The 16,308-nt window shown below is 45.9% G+C and overlaps 1 protein-coding gene across 1 annotated transcript; it reads right to left on the bottom strand.

The window, feature by feature from the left end:
• Positions 1-11,009: 11,009 nt before the first annotated feature.
• TCHH (trichohyalin) lies at positions 11,010-15,950 on the bottom strand. The gene is made up of 3 exons (XM_068964895.1): positions 15,813-15,950; positions 13,369-15,221; positions 11,010-13,248 (listed from the first exon to the last, which is right to left on the bottom strand). Exons 1-3 carry the CDS (start codon positions 15,948-15,950, stop codon positions 11,016-11,018), a joined length of 4,224 nt encoding a protein of 1,407 aa, XP_068820996.1. The 3' UTR covers positions 11,010-11,015.
• Between the last annotated feature and the right edge of the window lie 358 nt (positions 15,951-16,308).

Raw genomic sequence — 16,308 nt, 5'->3', positions numbered from 1 at the left:
AGGGTCTAATGATTACTTTCATTAGTTAATTCTTTTCCTTGTTTTCTGTTAGCTAAAGGTAGATGTTGGGATGAGGGATTATTTGAGTTGCTTTGAGAGTTACAGCTGAATAAGCCAAATGTTAGAATAAAAGTAATTTTTTTAGTCCTGAGAATAACCTTGGTGGTGGCTATTTTAGTCTCATAATTTGGAATATGAAACAGTGGAGGCCCAGACAACTTAAGCGGCTTGCAAGAGAACACATGGATAGTAAAGTGAAGAAACAGACCGGAATGACTACTTCACCACTGTATGCATGTTGCTTAGGATGCCTGGCACATAGGAAATGCTCGCTAAATATTTGTCCAATTAATAGCTGAGTGAACCCCAGGCTTCTGATTCCTTGTAGCAATCATTCCACTGTACCTTATAAACTATGGGAGATTTAATTAAAAAAGAGTGTCTTTGAGCAAACAGGACCTGGTTGTACCTGTACAATGTCAAAGGATAAAGATTATCACAATATAGGTAGATTTCCCTAGAAATATAATCTCACTTTCCATGATATGTTCGTTTTCTAAGGCTGTTATCACAAAGTGCCAAAGACTGGTTGGCTTAACCAACAGAAATTTATTTTCTCAAAGTTATGGAGGCTAGAAGTAAGAAGTTAAGGTGTTAGTCCAGTTGATTTCTTCTGAGAGCCATAAGGGAAGGATCTGTTCCTTGCTTCTATCCTTGGCTTGTAGACAGCTATCTTCTCCCTGTGTCTATACATCATTTTCCCTTTGTCTGTGTCCATTTTCCCCCTTCTTATAAGGACACTCAATATTCATATTGGATTAAGGCCCCACCTATTGACCTCATTTTAATTTGATTACCATTTGAATACTATATATCCAAATATGGTTAGATTCTAAGGCACTGAAGCTTAGGACTTCATCATTCGAAACTTTGGTGGGGGACATAATTCATAAAACATGGAGACCAAATTTTCTATCACACAGCATAATAAACCCTCAACCCCATTTTCCAGCATCAGCCAAGGTGATGTTAATAGAGCTCCCAGTTTATAGTTCAGTTCAGTTCAGTCACTCAGTCGTGTCCGACTCTTTGAAACCCCATGAATCGCAGCACGCCAGGCCTCCCTGTCCATCACCGACTCCCGGAGCTCACTCAGACTCGCGTCCATCGAGTCCGTGATGCCATCCAGCCATCTCATCCTCTGTCGTGCCCTTCTTCTCCTGCCCCTAATCGCTCCCAGCATCAAAGTCTTTTCCAGTGAGTCAACTCTTCACATGAGGTGGCCAAAGTACTGGAGTTTCAGCTTTAGCATCATTCCTTCCATAGAAATGCTAGGGCTGATCTCCTTCAGAATGGACTGGTTGGATCTCCTTGCAGTCCAAGGGACTCTCAAGAGTCTTCTCCAACACCACAGTTCAAAAGCATCAATTCTTCGGCGCTCAGCCTTCTTCACAGTCCAACTCTCACATCCATACTTGACCACTGGAGAAACCATAGCCTTGACTAAGATGGACCTTAGTCGGCAAAGTAATGTCTCTGCTTTGGAATATGCTATCTAGGTTGGTCATAACTTTTCTTCCAAGGAGTAAGCGTCTTTTAATTTCATGGCTGCAATCACCATTTGCAGTGATTTTGGAGCCCCCAAAAATAAAGTCTGACACTGTTTCCACTGTTTCTTCATCTATTTCCCATGGAGTGATGGGACCAGATGCCATGATCTTCGTTTTCTGAATGTTGAGCTTTAAGCCAACTTTTTCACTCTCCTCTTTTACTTTCATCAAGAGGCTTTTTAGTTCCTCTTCACCTTCTGCCATAAGGGTGGTGTCATCTGCATATCTGAGGTTATTGATATTTCTCCCAGCAACCTTGATTCCAGCTTGTGTTTCTTCCAGTCCAGCGTTTCTCATGATGTACTCTGCATATAAGTTAAATAAGCAGGGTGACAATATACAGCCTTGATGTACTCCTTTTCCTATTTGGAACCAGTCTGTTGTTCCATGTCCAGTTCTAACTGTTGCTTCCTGGCCTGCATACAGATTTCTCAAGAGGCAGGTCAGGTGGTCTGGTATTCCCATCTCTCTCAGAATTTTCCACAGTTTGTTGTGATCCACACAGTCAAAGGCTATGGCATAGTCAAGAAAGCTGAAATAGATGTTTTTCTGGAACTCTCTTGGTTTTTCTATGATCCAGCAGATGTTGGCAATTTGATCTCTGGTTCCTCTGCCTTTTCTATAACAGCTTAACATCAGGAAGTTCATGGATCACATATTGCTGAACCTAGCTTGGAGAATTTTGAGCATTACTTTACTAGCATGTGAGATGAGTGCAATTTTGCAGTAGTTTGAGCATTCTTTGGCATTGCATTTCTTTGGGATTGGAATGAAAACTGACCTTTTCCAGTCCTGTGGCCACTGCTGAGTTTTCCAAATTTGCTGGCATATTGAGTGCAGCACTTTCACAGCATCATCTTTCAGGATTTGAAATAGCTCAACTGGAATTCCATCACCTCCACTAGCTTTGTTCGTAGTGATGCTTTCTAAGGCCCACTTGACTTCACATTCCAAGATGTCTGGTTCTAGATGAGTGATCACACCATCGTGATTATCCGGGTCGTGAAGATCCTTTTTATACAGTTCTTTTGTGTATTCTTGCCATCTCTTCTTAATATCTTCTGCTTCTGTTAGGTCCATACCATTTTTGTCCTTTATTGTGCCCATCTTTGCATGAAACGTTCCCTTGGTATCTCTAATTTTCTTGAAGAGATCTGTAGTCTTTCCCAGTTTGTTCTCTTCCTCTATTTCTTTGCATTGGTCGCTGGAGAAGGCTTTCTTATCTCTTCTTGCTATTCTTTGGAACTCTGTATTCAGATACTTATATCTTTCCTTTTCTCCTTGGCTTTTCGCTTCTCTTCTTTTCACAGCTATTTGTAAGGCCTCCCCAGACAGCCATTTTGCTTTTTGGCATTTCTTTTCAATGGGGATGGTCTTGATCCCTGTCTCCTGTAGAATGTCACGAACCTTATTCCATAGTTCATCAGGCACTCTATCTATCAGATCTAGTCCCTTAAATCTATTTCTCACTTCCACTGTATAATCATAAGGGATTTGATTTAGGTCATACTTGAATGGTCTAGCGGTTTTCCCTGCTTTCTTCAATTTAAGTCTGAATTTGGCAATAAGGAGTTCATGATCTGAGCCACAGTCAGCTCCTGGTCTTGTTTTTGTTGACTGTATAGAGCTTCTCCAATCTTTGGCTGCAGAGAATATAATCAATCTGATTTCAGGGTTGACCATCTGGTGATGTCCATGTGTAGAGTCTTCTCTTGTGTTGTTGGAAGAGAGTGTTTGCTTTGACCAGTGCATTATCTTGGCAAAACTCTACTAGTCTTTGCCCTGCTTCATTCTGTATTCCAAGGCCAAATTGCCTGTTACTCCAGGTGTTTCTTGACCTCCTACTATTGCATTCCAGTCCCCTATAATGAAAAGGACATCTTTTGGGGGGTGTTAGTTCTAAAAGATCTTGTAGGTCTTCATAGAACCGTTCAACTTCAGCTTCTTCAGTGTTACTGTTTGGGCCATAGATTTGGATTACTGTGATATTGAATGGTTTGCCTTGGAAATGAACAGAGATCATTTGTCATTTTTGAGATTGCATGCAAGTACTGCATTTCAGACTCTTCTGTTGACCATGATGGCTACTCCATTTCTTCTGAGGGATTCCTGCCCGCAGTAGTAGATATAATGGTCATCTGAGTTAAATTCACCCATTCCAGTCCATTTTAGTTTGCTGATTCCTAGAATGTTGACGTTCACTCTTGCCATCTCCTGTTTGACCACTTCCAATTTGCCTTGATTCATGGACCTGACATTCCAGGTTCCTATGCAATATTGCTTTTTACAGCATTGGACCTTACTTCTATCACCAGTCACATCCACAGCTGGTATTGTTTTTGCTTTGGCTCCATCCCTTCATTCTTTCTGGATTTATTTCTCCACTGACCTCCAGTAGCATATTGGGCACCTACTGACCTGGGGAGTTCCTCTTTTAGTATCCTATCATTTTGCCTTTTCATACTGTTCATGGGGTTCTCAAGGCAAGAATACTGAAGTGGTTTGCCATTCCCTTCTCCAGTGGACCACATTCTGTCAGACCTCTCCACCATGACCCGCCCATCTTGGGTTGCCCCACGGGCATGGCTTAGTTTCATTGAGTTAGACAAGGCTGTGGTGGCTGCCTGGGCGAAGGAGGGCCTAGAGGAGTCATCCCATGCTGAAGGTCAGGAAGGGCAGCAGGAGGAGAAACCCCTTATCCAAGGTAAGGAGCAGGGACTGTGCTTTGCTGGAGCAGCCATCAAGAGATACCCCACGCCCAACGTAAGAGAAACCCAAGTAAAATGATAGGTGTTGCAAGAGGGCATCAGAGGGCAGACACACTGAAACCATACTCACAGAAATCTAGTCAATCTAATCATACTAGGACCACAGTTTATAGTTAATAAGAGTCAGTTCTTAGGCAGGTTGATAAGTCCGGGGTCCCCGAGGAGGAGAAAGGGGTCTAGGGCTCTCAAAGCGGAAATAGGGGTCTGGAATTCTCAAGGAGGTGGAAAGGACAAACATCTTTTTTCTCTACATTCCTTAGTCCTAGTCACATAAAATGTTTTTTTTTTTTTTCCTTTAAGCCAGGAACTGATGATTACACAACAAACAACTCAGTTTAAACTCTGTACTAAGGATTATGTAAAAACAATGTATCCTGCTTGAGGACAGTTTCTCCTTCCTGTAAACCTTCTGGCTAATCCTGTTATCTTAAAATGTAAATTATGGGAGTGGGTCTAGTAAGATCTTTACAACCTTGAGACATTCTTTTGATTTATTATAATAACTAGTTAAAAAGTATATAACTCTCTTAGCTAACACTAGTGAGGGGGACATTCTCCATCCCCCTTTTGATGTCTGTGTCAGAAGCTTTCTCTGTCCCTTTTAATACTTTAATAAAACTTTGCTATACAAAAGCTCTTGAGTGATCAAGCTTGGTCCCTGGTCCTGAAGTTAAATCTTCTTTGGAGTTCAGGAATCTGAAGCTGTTCACCTTAAGCTATCAGTTAAGCAACCAATTTCCCAAAAGCCTCAAGGTTCTTCCCATGCATGTACATTATCCTGGTGGAGCAGGAGGGTTGCCTACCAGCATGTTCTCCTGTCAGCATGCTAAAATAAGAGCCATAGGGCATAGGCTGGCTGATTTTTTTTTAAGTACATGCTATTATAATTGTGAAACAATTGTGAAACAATACTTTCTTCTTTGGAAATTGGCTCTTTCCTCATCTTGTGAAGTGCTGCAAGAAGTGTGAAGGACTTTCATTATTTTTATCATGGTTATTATGTTGAACTGTCACTTAGAAGCATCCTGGGGTTGGGATTTATAAGGAGGCTCTGGAATGAGTGTCTACTGAGAGGACCCTGGGGAAAGCCAGTGAGGCTCTTTCCAGGGTTTCTGTGAAGATTCTTAGTAAGTAAAAGCATACACTTAAGAGGAAAGTACTTTTGTAGTTAGAAATCATTTGAAAGAGATGGCGCTCCAAGATAGTACCAGGGGATTCCCAAGATTTGTCTTTAGTGGGCATCTGCTATTTTGTTAAAGTGAGAGAGAAGCTCTTGCTCCTTGAAAAAAGTGCCACCTTACTCTATCAGAATGATACTCAGGAGCCATAAGCTTAGCTTTCTTGTCTCCACCATTGACCAAAATGTTGTGTCTACCTTAGAAAATCTTCTCAATCATGACCCTCAAAATTAGAAATGGTACTTCTTGGATTTATTCCTAGTTACCAAGGTGTGACTATTAAATATAGATTCCAGCAGGTGGAACAGGGGTGTTTGGATCTTTAGATGGTAGTCTGATGCTTTTGGCCGGATTGTTAGTAAGCACCTTCTGACTAAGTCACCTCATGGATTGTGTTGCTTAAATCAAGAGGTCATTTAATTTTTGTATTGCCGAGCTGAAGTTTCAGGCCATTTTTTTCTGTTGGCTCATCAGACGTCAGAGACCAAGAAGCTGCTGTATTCTTAGAAGGAAATATTAACAAATACTGGAAGTACTATTATTTGTCATGAGCAGTGTGTCACCACCAGAAAGTGTTACTAAAAGGTATGTGAGATATGGCTGCTTGCTGCTTAAAAGCCAATAAACAGGCCAGGTTTGTAGAAAGCAAAGTTTGCTCTTCTTCAGATTCTGGCAACTGGCGGTGGGGTTGGTGGACATCTGTCCAAAGGCCGACTGCCCCCACTGGCAACCAATGGGGCAAGAGCTTTTATAGACAGAAGTGAAGGGTGAGGGGAGTATACGCAGAACAGCACAGTCATCTCTGACAGTCATCTTCAAATTGGCATTGATGGTCTGACCAGCATCATGCTGGTTGTTTTAGATATAGTTATCTTCAATTCCAGGATCCATTTGTTTCCATTTCTTTGAGGCCAGTTGTCAGAATTGTGGCACCTTATGTCATGGCTAAAGTCTGGTCATCATGTAGTTAACCTCTCTACCTGGTGGGGATTTTGGTATCTATAATACAGCTCACAGGATATGGCTCAGAATATTATCTAAAACTCTTGAGAAGGAATTAAAGGTCTTTGACTATGCTTCAGTTCAGTCACTCAGTCGTATCTGACTCTTTGTGACCCCATGGACTGTAGCACACCAGGCTTCCCTGTCCATCACCAACTCCTGGAGGTCACTCAAACTTATGTTCATCAAGTGAATGATGCCATTCAACCATCTCATCCTCTGTTGTACCCTTTTCCTCCCGCCTTCAGTCTTTCCCTGCATCAGGGTCTTTTCCAATGAGTCAGTTCTTCGCATCAAATGGCCAAAGTATGGAAGCTTCGGCTTCAGCATCAGTCGTTCCTATGAATATTCAGGACTGATTTCCTTTAGGATGGACTGGTTAGATCTCCCTGCAGTTCAAGCGACTCTCAAGAGTCTTCTTCAACACGAGAGTTGCTGCTGCTGCTGCTAAGTCACTTCAGTCGTATCCGACTCTGTGTGATCCCATAGACGGCAGCCCACCAGGCTCCCCCATCCCTGGGATTCTCCAGGCAAGAACACTGGAGTGGGTTGCCATTTCCTTCTCGAATGGATGAAAGTGAAAAGTCAAAGTGAAGTCGCTCAGTCACGTCTGACTCTTAGCTACTCCATAGACTGCAGCCTACCGTGCTCCTCCGTCCATGGGATTTTCCAGGCAAGAGTACTGGAGTGGGGTGCCATTGCCTTCTCCACACCAGAGTTAAAAAGCATTAATTCTTCAGCACTCAGCTTTCTTTTTAGTCCAACTCTCAGATCCATACATGACTACTGGAAAAACCATAGCTTTGACTAGATGGACCTTTGTTGGCAAAGTAATATCTCTGCTTTTGAATATGCTGTCCAGGTTGTTCATAGCTTTTCTTCCAAGGAGCAAGCATCTTTTGATTTCATGGCTTCAGTCACCATCTGCAGTGATTTTGGAGCCCAAGAAAAGAAAGTCTCTTACTGTTTCCATTGTTTCCTCATCTATCTGCCAGAAGTGATGGAACCAGATGCCATGATCTTAGTTTTCTGAATGTTGAGCTTTAAGCCAGCTTTTTTACTCTCCTATTTCACTTTCATCAAGAGGCTCTTTCGTTCCTCTTCACTTTCTGCCATAAGGGTGGTGTCATTTGCATATCTGAGATTATTGATATTTCTCCCAGCAACCTTGATTCCAGCTTGTGCTTCCTCCAGCCCAGCATTTCTCATGATGTACTCTGCATCAAGTTAAATAAGCAGGGTGACAATACACAGCCTTGACACACTCCTTTCTGGATTTGGAACCAGTCTGTTGTTCTATGTCCAGTTCTAACTGTTGCTTCTTGACCTCCATATAGATTTCTCAGAAGGCAGGTCAGGTGGTCTGGTATTCCCATCTTTTTAAGAATTTTCCACAGTTTGTTGTGATCCACACAGTCAAAGGCTTTGGCATAGTCAACGAAGCAGAAGTAGATGTCTTTCTGGAACTCTCTTGCTTTTTCTATGATTCAATGGATGTTGGCAATTTGATCTCTAGTTCCTCTGCCTTTTCTAAATCCAGCTTGAACATGTGGAAGTTCTTGGTTCAACTCAGCAGTGGCCACAGGCCTGGAAAAGGTCAGTTTTCATTCCAATCCCAAAGGCAATGCCAAAGAATGCTTGAACTACCGCACAATTGCACTCATCTCACATGCTAGTAAAGTAGTGCTCAAAATTCTCCAAGCCAGGCTTCAACAATGCATGATCCTGAACTTCCAGATGTTCAAGCTGGTTTTGGAAAAGGCAAAGGACCCAGAGATCAAATTGCCAACATCCGCCTGGATCATCAAAAAAGCAAGAGAGTTCCAGAAAAACATCTACTTCTGCTTTATTGACTATGCCAAAGCCTTTGACTGTGTGGATCACAATAAACTGTGGAAAATTCTGAAAGAAATGGGAATACCAGACCACCTAACCTGTCTCTTGAGAAATCTGTATGCAGGTCAGGAAGCAACAGTTAGAACCGGACATGGAACAACAGACTGGTTCCAAATAGGAAAAGGAGTACGTCAAGGCTGTATATTGTCACCCTGCTTATTTAACTTCTATGCAGAGTACATCATGAGAAGTGCTGGGCTGGAAGAAGCACAGGCTGGAATCAAGTTTTCTGGGAGAAATATCAATAATCTCAGATATGCAGATGACACCACCCTTACTGCTGAAAGTGAAGAGGAACTAAAAAGCCTCTTGATGAAAGTGAAGGAGGAGAGCAAAAATGTTGGCATAAAGCTAAACATTCAGAAAACTAAGATCATGGCATCTGGTCCCATCACTTCATGGGAAATAGATGGGGAAACCGTGGAAACAGTGTCAGACTTTGTTTTTCTGGGCTCCAAAATCACTGCAGATGGTGACTGCAGCCATGATATTAAAAGATGCTTACTCCTTGGAAGAAAAGTTATGACCAACCTAGATAGCATATTCAAAAGCAGAGACATTACTTTGCTAACAAAAGTCCGTCTAGTCAAGGCTATGGTTTTTCCAGTGGTCATGTATGGATGTGAGAGTTGGACTGTGAAGAAAGCTGAGCACCCAAGAATTGATGTTTTGAACTGTGGTTTTGGAGAAGACTCTTGAGAGTCCCTTGGACTGCAAGGAGATCCAACCAGTCCATTCTGAAGGAGATCAGCCCTGGCATTTCTATGGAAGGAATGATGCTAAAGCTGTAACTCCAGTACTTTGGCCACCTCATGCGAAGAGTTGACTCACTGGAAAAGACTTTGATGCTGGGAGGGATTGGGGGCAGGAGAAGAAGGGGACGACAGAGGATGAGATGGCTGGATGGCATCACTGACTTGATGGACATGGGTTTGGGTGGACTCCGGGAGTTGGTGATAGACAGGGAAGCCTGGCATGCTGCGATTCATGGGGTTGCAGAGTCGGAGATGACCGAGTGACTGAACTGAATTGAAGCTTGGCTTGGAGGATTTTGAGCATTAACTTTGCTGTCATGTGAGATGAGTGCAATTGTGTGGTAGTCTGAACATTCTTTGGCATTGCCTTTCTTTGGCTTGGAATGAAAACTGACCTAATGATTACCTTATTATTATTTGGTCTCCTTTGACTGTTGTCCTTTGTTTCTATGTGTTCTCATTTCTCTGATTAAACTTCTTTGACCAAAGTTTTCCACAGGCAAAAGGCAGGACATGTTCCATTTCAAAAGAACAAAGACAGCTGCAGAGTCAAGAATAAAAATACTTGGAAAAAGAATCCTAACTTGAGCGTGGAAATAATATAGCATTCACTCTAATAGAGAAAAAAATGGTTGTGGAGAATAGTTTTTTTTTTTTCTTTTTCACAATTAGACATCAATAATAGTAACCAAATACCCTTAAATGACTGGAAAGTTATGTCAGTTCCCAGACCATTAAATCTTGAGTTATGGTTTGATGCACAGTTAAAACAGACAAAAATAATTGCCAAAATATTTATTATTAATTTTTTACACAGTCCAGTTATTTTAACATGTCTCCAAGATAGTATCAGTAGGGCTCAAAGGATTGTGGGCTGACAGGGCTTGTCAAAGGTCCTCTAGGGACTTGCCCTTCTGTCCACAAAACTTCCCTTTCCCCCACCCGCAAATGGTCTGTGATCTCTTGTTGGCTCTAGAGCAAGACAGATGTTTACAGGATCCTGAGCAGGTCCCTTCTCAGCTAAAATTAACAAAGGCAGTAATATTCTCAAGCTCATCCAAGACTGGGGGAAAGGAACTGAATGCTACAGACTACAGCAGACATGGTTTTAAAGTCTGAACTCTGGAGTTGTTTGAGAAACGCCTTGCTTTTTGCTTCATGATATTTTAAGTATTTATGGAATTAAATGGAAAAGAAATCTAATTCCAAGTCTTAAAGATATTTCTTCCAATTATGGGCTGAATTCAGAGACTTTTTCTGGAGAAGCCATTCTTCCTGCACTATTCAGGGGTTCTTGGAAAAATTCGGTCCCCTTGCAGATTCTGTGCTAATTATGCCACAAAAAGTGGGAGGCTATTTGGAGATAAATATTAACATAATTTAGGCCCAGGAAGAAATATCAACTTGAACATAAAAAATATCTGAGCTCTCTATAAGATGGGTCAACAATAAAAAAGCTGACCCATTCTTTTGAATCTCAAGTGGACACAATATTTTTGTTACTTCTGAAAGCAATGAATGAACGTGTTTCCCAAACAAAATTCCTTACACAAATTAAATGGCTTTTATGTTTTTTAAAAATGCACACCAAATCTGCACCAAAGAGCAAAGACATCCTAAAGAACTATTTAAGGAAGAATAAAAGGCAGAAGTACAAAGCACATGAAAAAGTATAGATTAAGATTTTGTAAAAAAAGAGTTATTCTAACACCAGAGTTTTCCCACAACCAGAGTCATTTGGTACTCAGTGATTCTCATTTTCCTTTGCTCGAAGCTTCGGCAGATGTCGGGATTTGGCAGCATCTCTTAAGGGCGGTACTGAGATCTCTGCTCTTGGATGTACTCGTAGAGCGGACTGGAGCGCACTGGGGCACTGGCAAACTGCCGCTTGCCAGCCTCCAGGACCTGCCGGCGGCCCTTGTCTTCCTCCCACACTTGGCGGCGGCTCTGCTGCACGTCGCGCTCTTGGCGACGCTTCTGCTCCTCCTGCTGCTGGCGGCGGAGCTGTTCTTCTTCCCGGAATTTCCTCTCCCGCTCCTGGCGGCGTCTCTGCTCTTCTTGCCTCAATTCTTGTTCCTGACGACGCCTCTTCTCCTCCCTAGCAAACTGCTCCTCCTCCCGGTACTGCTGGTCTAGCTGCTGCCGGCGCCTCAGCTCTTCCTGCTCCTCGCGGTGCAGCTGCTCTTCCTGCTCGAGGAACTTCCTGTCCTGGGCGCGGCGCTTTTCTTCCTCTCGCTCGCGCTGGAGGATCTGCTCTTCCTCGAGGAATTTCCTGTCTCTCTGCCTCTGACGTCGCTGTTCTTCCTCTTGCTCGGCGCGCCTCAGTTGTTCCTCCTGGGAGAAGACCCCCTCAAGTTCCTGACGGCGCAGCTGCTGTTCCTCCCTTTCTCGCAGGAGGTGTTCTTTCTCATGGAACTTCCTGTCGCGCTCCTGGCGGCGGAGCTGTTCTTCGCTTTCTTTCAGGAGCTGTTCCTCCTCACGGAACTTTCTGTCGCGCTCCTGGCGGCGCAGCTGTTCTTCCCTTTCCTGCAGGAGCTGTTCCTCCTCACGGAACTTTCTGTCGCGCTCCTGGCGGCGCAGCTGTTCTTCCCTTTCCTGCAGGAGCTGTTCCTCCTCACGGAACTTTCTGTCGCGTTCCTGGCGAAGTTGTGGTTCGCGCTCCTGGCGGCACAGCTCTTCTCTTTCTTGCAGGAGCTGTTCCTCCTCACGGAACTTTCTGTCGCGCTCCTGGCGGCGCAGCTGTTCTTCCCTTTCCTGCAGGAGCTGTTCCTCCTCACGGAACTTTCTATCGCGCTTCTGGCGAAGCTGCGGCTCGCCCTCCTGGAGGCGCAGCTGTTCTTCCCTTTCTCGCAGGAGCTGTTCCTCCTCATGGAACTTTCTATCGCGCTTCTGGCGTAGCTGTTGCTCGCGTTCCAGGAGGCGCAGCTGCTGTTCCTCTTCGCGGAACTTTCTGTCGCGTTCCTGGCGGCGCAGCTGTTCTTCCCTTTCCTGCAGGAGCTGCTCTTCCTCACGGAATTTTCTGTCTCGTTCCTGGCGGCTCAGTTGTTCTTCTTCGCGGAATTTTCTATCTCGCTCCTGGCGTAGCTGTTGCTCGCGTTCCAGGCGGCGCAGCTGCTGTTCCTCTTCCCGGAACTTTCTGTCTTCTTCCAGATAGCGTATTTTCTCCTCTCTTTGCCCTTTCAGCAGCTGTTCTTCCTCTCGGAATTTCCTGTCTCGCCTTTCGGTTTCCTTCTGCTGCTCTCGCTCCAGCAGTTGTTCAGCTGGGAATTGCCTGTCACGCTTTTGCCGGCTCCTCCTCTCTTGCTCGCGTTCTCTTTTCTCTTCTTGTTCATCCTGCAGGGGGCGCCGATCCTGCTGGAATTGACTCTCCCGCACCCGGGAATCATCCAGTTGCTGGCTCTTTTCTTTGTTCTCTCGGTGTTTGGAGTAAACCCTGTTATTACGAACTTCGTTTTGGTGCTGATCCTCATCCCGGAATTGCCTCTTCCTGTCCAGGCGCTGCAGCTCCTCCTCCTCTAGCTGTCTCTCGAGCTCCTGGCGCCTCCTCTTCTCACATTCCTCTCTCTGCAGCTGCTGCTCCTTTCTGTGCAGTCGCTCTTCCTCCCGCAGCAGCTCCTCTTCCCGATATTGTCTTTCCCGCTCTTGGCGCCTCTTCTCTCTCTGCAGCTGCTCCTCTTCCCGCTGCAGCTCCACCTTCTCTAGATACTGTCTCTCGAGCCCCTGAAGCCTCTTCTCGCGATCCTCTCTGAGCAGCTGCTTCTCTCTCTGCAATCGGTCTTCCTCCTGCTGCAGCTCCTCCTCGAGATACTTCCTGTCGCGCACCTGGCGCCTCTTCCCGCGTTCCTCTCTCTGCAGCTGCTCCTTCTCTCTCTGCAGTCGCTCTTCCTGCCGCTGCAGCTCCTCCTTCTCGAGATACTGTCTCTCACGGTCCTGGCGCCTTTTCTCTCGTTCCTCTCTCTGCAACTGCTCCTCTTCCTGCAGCTCCACTTTCTCTAGATACTGCCTCTCGCGCTCCTGGCGCCTCTTCTCGCGTTCCTCTCTCTGCAGCTGCTCCTTCTGTCTCTGCAGTCGCTCTTCCTGCCGCTGCAGCTCCTCCTTCTCGAGACACTGCCTCTCGCGCTCCTGGCGCCTCTTCTCGCGTTCCTCCCTCAGCAGCTGCTCCTCCCTCAGCAGCTGCTCCTCTTCCTGCAGTCGCTCTTCCTGCCGCTGCAGCTCCTTCTCGAGGTACTGCCTCTCGCGCTCCTGGCGCCTCTTCTCGCGTTCTTGTCTCTGCAGCTCCTCCTCCTCCTGCAGCTCCACTTTCTCTAGATATTGCCTCTCGCGCTCCTGGCGCCTCTTCTCGCGTTCTTGTCTCTGCAGCTCCTCCTCCTCCTGCAGCTCCACTTTCTCTAGATATTGCTTCTCGCGCTCCTGGCGCCTCTTCTCGCGTTCCTCTCTCTGCAGCTGCTCCTCCTCCCGCAGCCCCACTTTCTCTAGATATTGCCTCTCGCGCTCCTGGCGCCTCTTCTCGCGTTCCTCTCTCTGCAGCTGCTCCTCCTCCCGCAGCTCCACTTTCTCTAGATATTGCCTCTCGCGCTCCTGGCGCCTCTTCTCGCGTTCCTCTCTCTGCAGCTGCTCCTCCTCCCGCAGCTCCACTTTCTCTAGGTATTGCTTCTCGCGTTCCTGTCTCTGCAGCTGCTCCTCCTCCTGCAGCTCCACTTTCTCTAGATATTGCCTCTCGCGCTCCTGGCGCCTCCTCTTCTCGCGTTCCTCTCTCTGCAGCTGCTCCTCCTCCCGCAGCTCCACTTTCTCTAGGTATTGCTTCTCATGCTCCTGGCTCCTCCTCTTCTCGCGTTCCTCTCTCTGCAGCTGCTCCTCCTCCCGCTGTAGTCGCTCTTCCTCTCTCTGCAGCTCCACTTCCCGATACTGCCTTTCTCGTTCCTGGCGCCTCTTCTCCCGCTGCAGCTGCTCCTCTTTAAGCCGCAGCTGCTCTTCCTCCCTCACCTGCTCCCGTTGAGCTGGCTTGGCGTACAGTGTGTAGCGGCGTCTCTGGCTTTCCTCCTCTAGTTGCCACCTCCAGTTTTGGTCGTAGCGTTGCTCTTGCTTGAGTCGTTGCCTCTCCTGGTCTTCTTGAAGGCTCTGCACCTCCTCGCGGATCTGCTGCTCCTGCTGTCTCTCGAGCAGCTCCTGCTCCTGGCGGCGGCTCTGCTGCTCTTGCCTGTGGGGCCTGGAGTAGACTTTGCGCTGACGGGCGTCGGCCTCGCTTTCTAGCTGCCACTGACACCTCGAGGTGCGGCTCGCGCCCCGCTCACTGATCTCTTCCTGCGTCGCCTCCTCCTGCTCTCGCCTTAGCTGCTGTTCCCGTCTTTCCTGCTCCTTGCGCCGCAGCTCCTGCTCCCGCCTCTCCTGCTCCAAGAGCCGCTCCTCGAGCCCGCGCTTCTGCTTTTGCAGTTGCTGCTCTTCCTCCAGACGCTCCCTCTGGAGCTCCTGAGTCTCCCGCCTTTGGAGCTGCACTTCTTCCTGGCGCTCCCGCAGCTCTCCTCTTTGCCGCTGTTGCTGTTCCACCTGGAGGCGCTGTCGCTCCCGTTGCTCCTGCCTCTCGAACCTTTGCTCTCGGTTCAGAAGCTCCTCCCGCTCCCGACCCTTGGGCCTTTGCTGCAGCTCTTCCTCCTCACCATACTCTTCTTGTTCTCGCCTTTGCAGCCTCTGCTCACGTCTTACTTGCTTCTCCCTCAGCTCCTCTTCCTCAGCGAGCTCCTCCAGTTCCTGCCTCTTCAGCCTGCGTTCTTCTAGTTGTCTGTCCTGGGGCTCGAATCTCCTTTGGTCTTCCCTCCTGCGATCTTGGAACGGGTTTCCCTTTCCCTCACACTTGGCTTCTTTCTCATTTAGCCCCGAGGCCTGGCCGAGAGCGTAATAACAAGCTGCAGCCACTTTGAAAACGATCGCGAGGAATTCATGGAAATCTATTAGCCCGTCACGGTCGCGATCCTGAAGTTCCAGGACCAGGTCTACAGTTTCTGGGTCGTGTGGTTTCTGAAAAAGAAATCAAAACTTTTACAATGTGCTATTTACAGGTAGTAAACTTCCACACACACACTGTATATTTTATAATATGTTGGTACTCAAAAGACATTAAGAACAATTAGAGAAACACTCAGTTGTATGGTCTTGTCCGCATGTAAAACGTGAACAACCTAATTTTAAAGCATACATTCGTTGGAAATTTTTGCATCTTATAATTTAATGCTGATCAAAAGAACACAAGTTATAGCTGGGTAAATAAGAATGAATTCATCCTCAAGAGAGAAAGCAGTGGAAATTTATGAAGATTTGCAGCAGCCATTTCTGTCTGAAATAGCCAGTATGCGGATTTGATTTTTAGCCCATGTTTGAAAACAGAACAAAACATTTGCAGAAATGCCATTTTACTAGAGAAGAGCCTGATTAAATAATTATGTAACTAATTAATTACCTTCAGGCTCAGACATGAATGGGGAATATGGTGTAGAACTGTCATGGCAATAAATGAATATAAAGTCACCATTCCTTGCTCTGGTCTCTCCTGAGAAGAAATTTCATAGCTCTAAATCAGTAGAGAAATTTCCGTTTCTTGTTATTTCTTACCCGAAGGACTTCTCCAAATTCCCTCTCAAGGAGATTCTTCAGGTCTTTCTTGCTTAGTGTTGTCCCATCACAATCATGTGAGGCATATTGATTGAAAATTTTAGTGATATTAAAGATGCTTCTCAGAAGTGGAGACATTTTTTTCTTCCTTCAAGTTCCAGTAAACCTAGAACAATAAAATTGGATTCAGAGTCAAACTCTGTTTCTGATCTTGGGGAGGCTTTCTCCACAGTTTCAGGCAGATCCCTAAGTAATTTGACTTTACCAAAGTATTTTCAACTGGGACTTTCAAAGCATTTTATCTTTGAATATGGCTCAGTTGGTAAAGAGTCTGCCTGCAACACAGGAGACCCTGGTTCTATCCCTGGGTGGGGAAGATCCCCTGGAGAAGGAAATGGCAACCCATTCCACTACTCTTGCCTGGAGAATTACATGGAAAAGCAGCCGGGCAGGCTGCAGTCCATGGGATCACAAGGCTTCGGACACAACTAACTGA

This window comes from Capricornis sumatraensis, chromosome 2 (assembly GCF_032405125.1).
Source record: "Capricornis sumatraensis isolate serow.1 chromosome 2, serow.2, whole genome shotgun sequence".
NCBI lineage: Eukaryota > Metazoa > Chordata > Mammalia > Artiodactyla > Bovidae > Capricornis > Capricornis sumatraensis.
This window is presented reverse-complemented; position numbering and strand designations above follow the sequence as displayed.

What these genes read in the sequence shown, in the direction of transcription:
- TCHH (XM_068964895.1), bottom strand. Translation starts at nt 15,950, where the DNA reads ATGTCTCCACTTCTGAGAAGCATCTTTAATATCACTAAAATTTTCAAT. An exon ending in AATTTGGAGAAGTCCTTCGG is followed by an intron (nt 15,222 to 15,812) that starts GTAAGAAATAAC and finishes TTTCTTTTTCAG; the next exon opens with AAACCACACGACCCAGAAAC. An exon ending in GAGCAGCTGCTGAGGGAGGA is followed by an intron (nt 13,249 to 13,368) that starts GCAGCTGCTGAG and finishes GCAGCTGCAGAG; the next exon opens with AGAGGAACGCGAGAAGAGGC.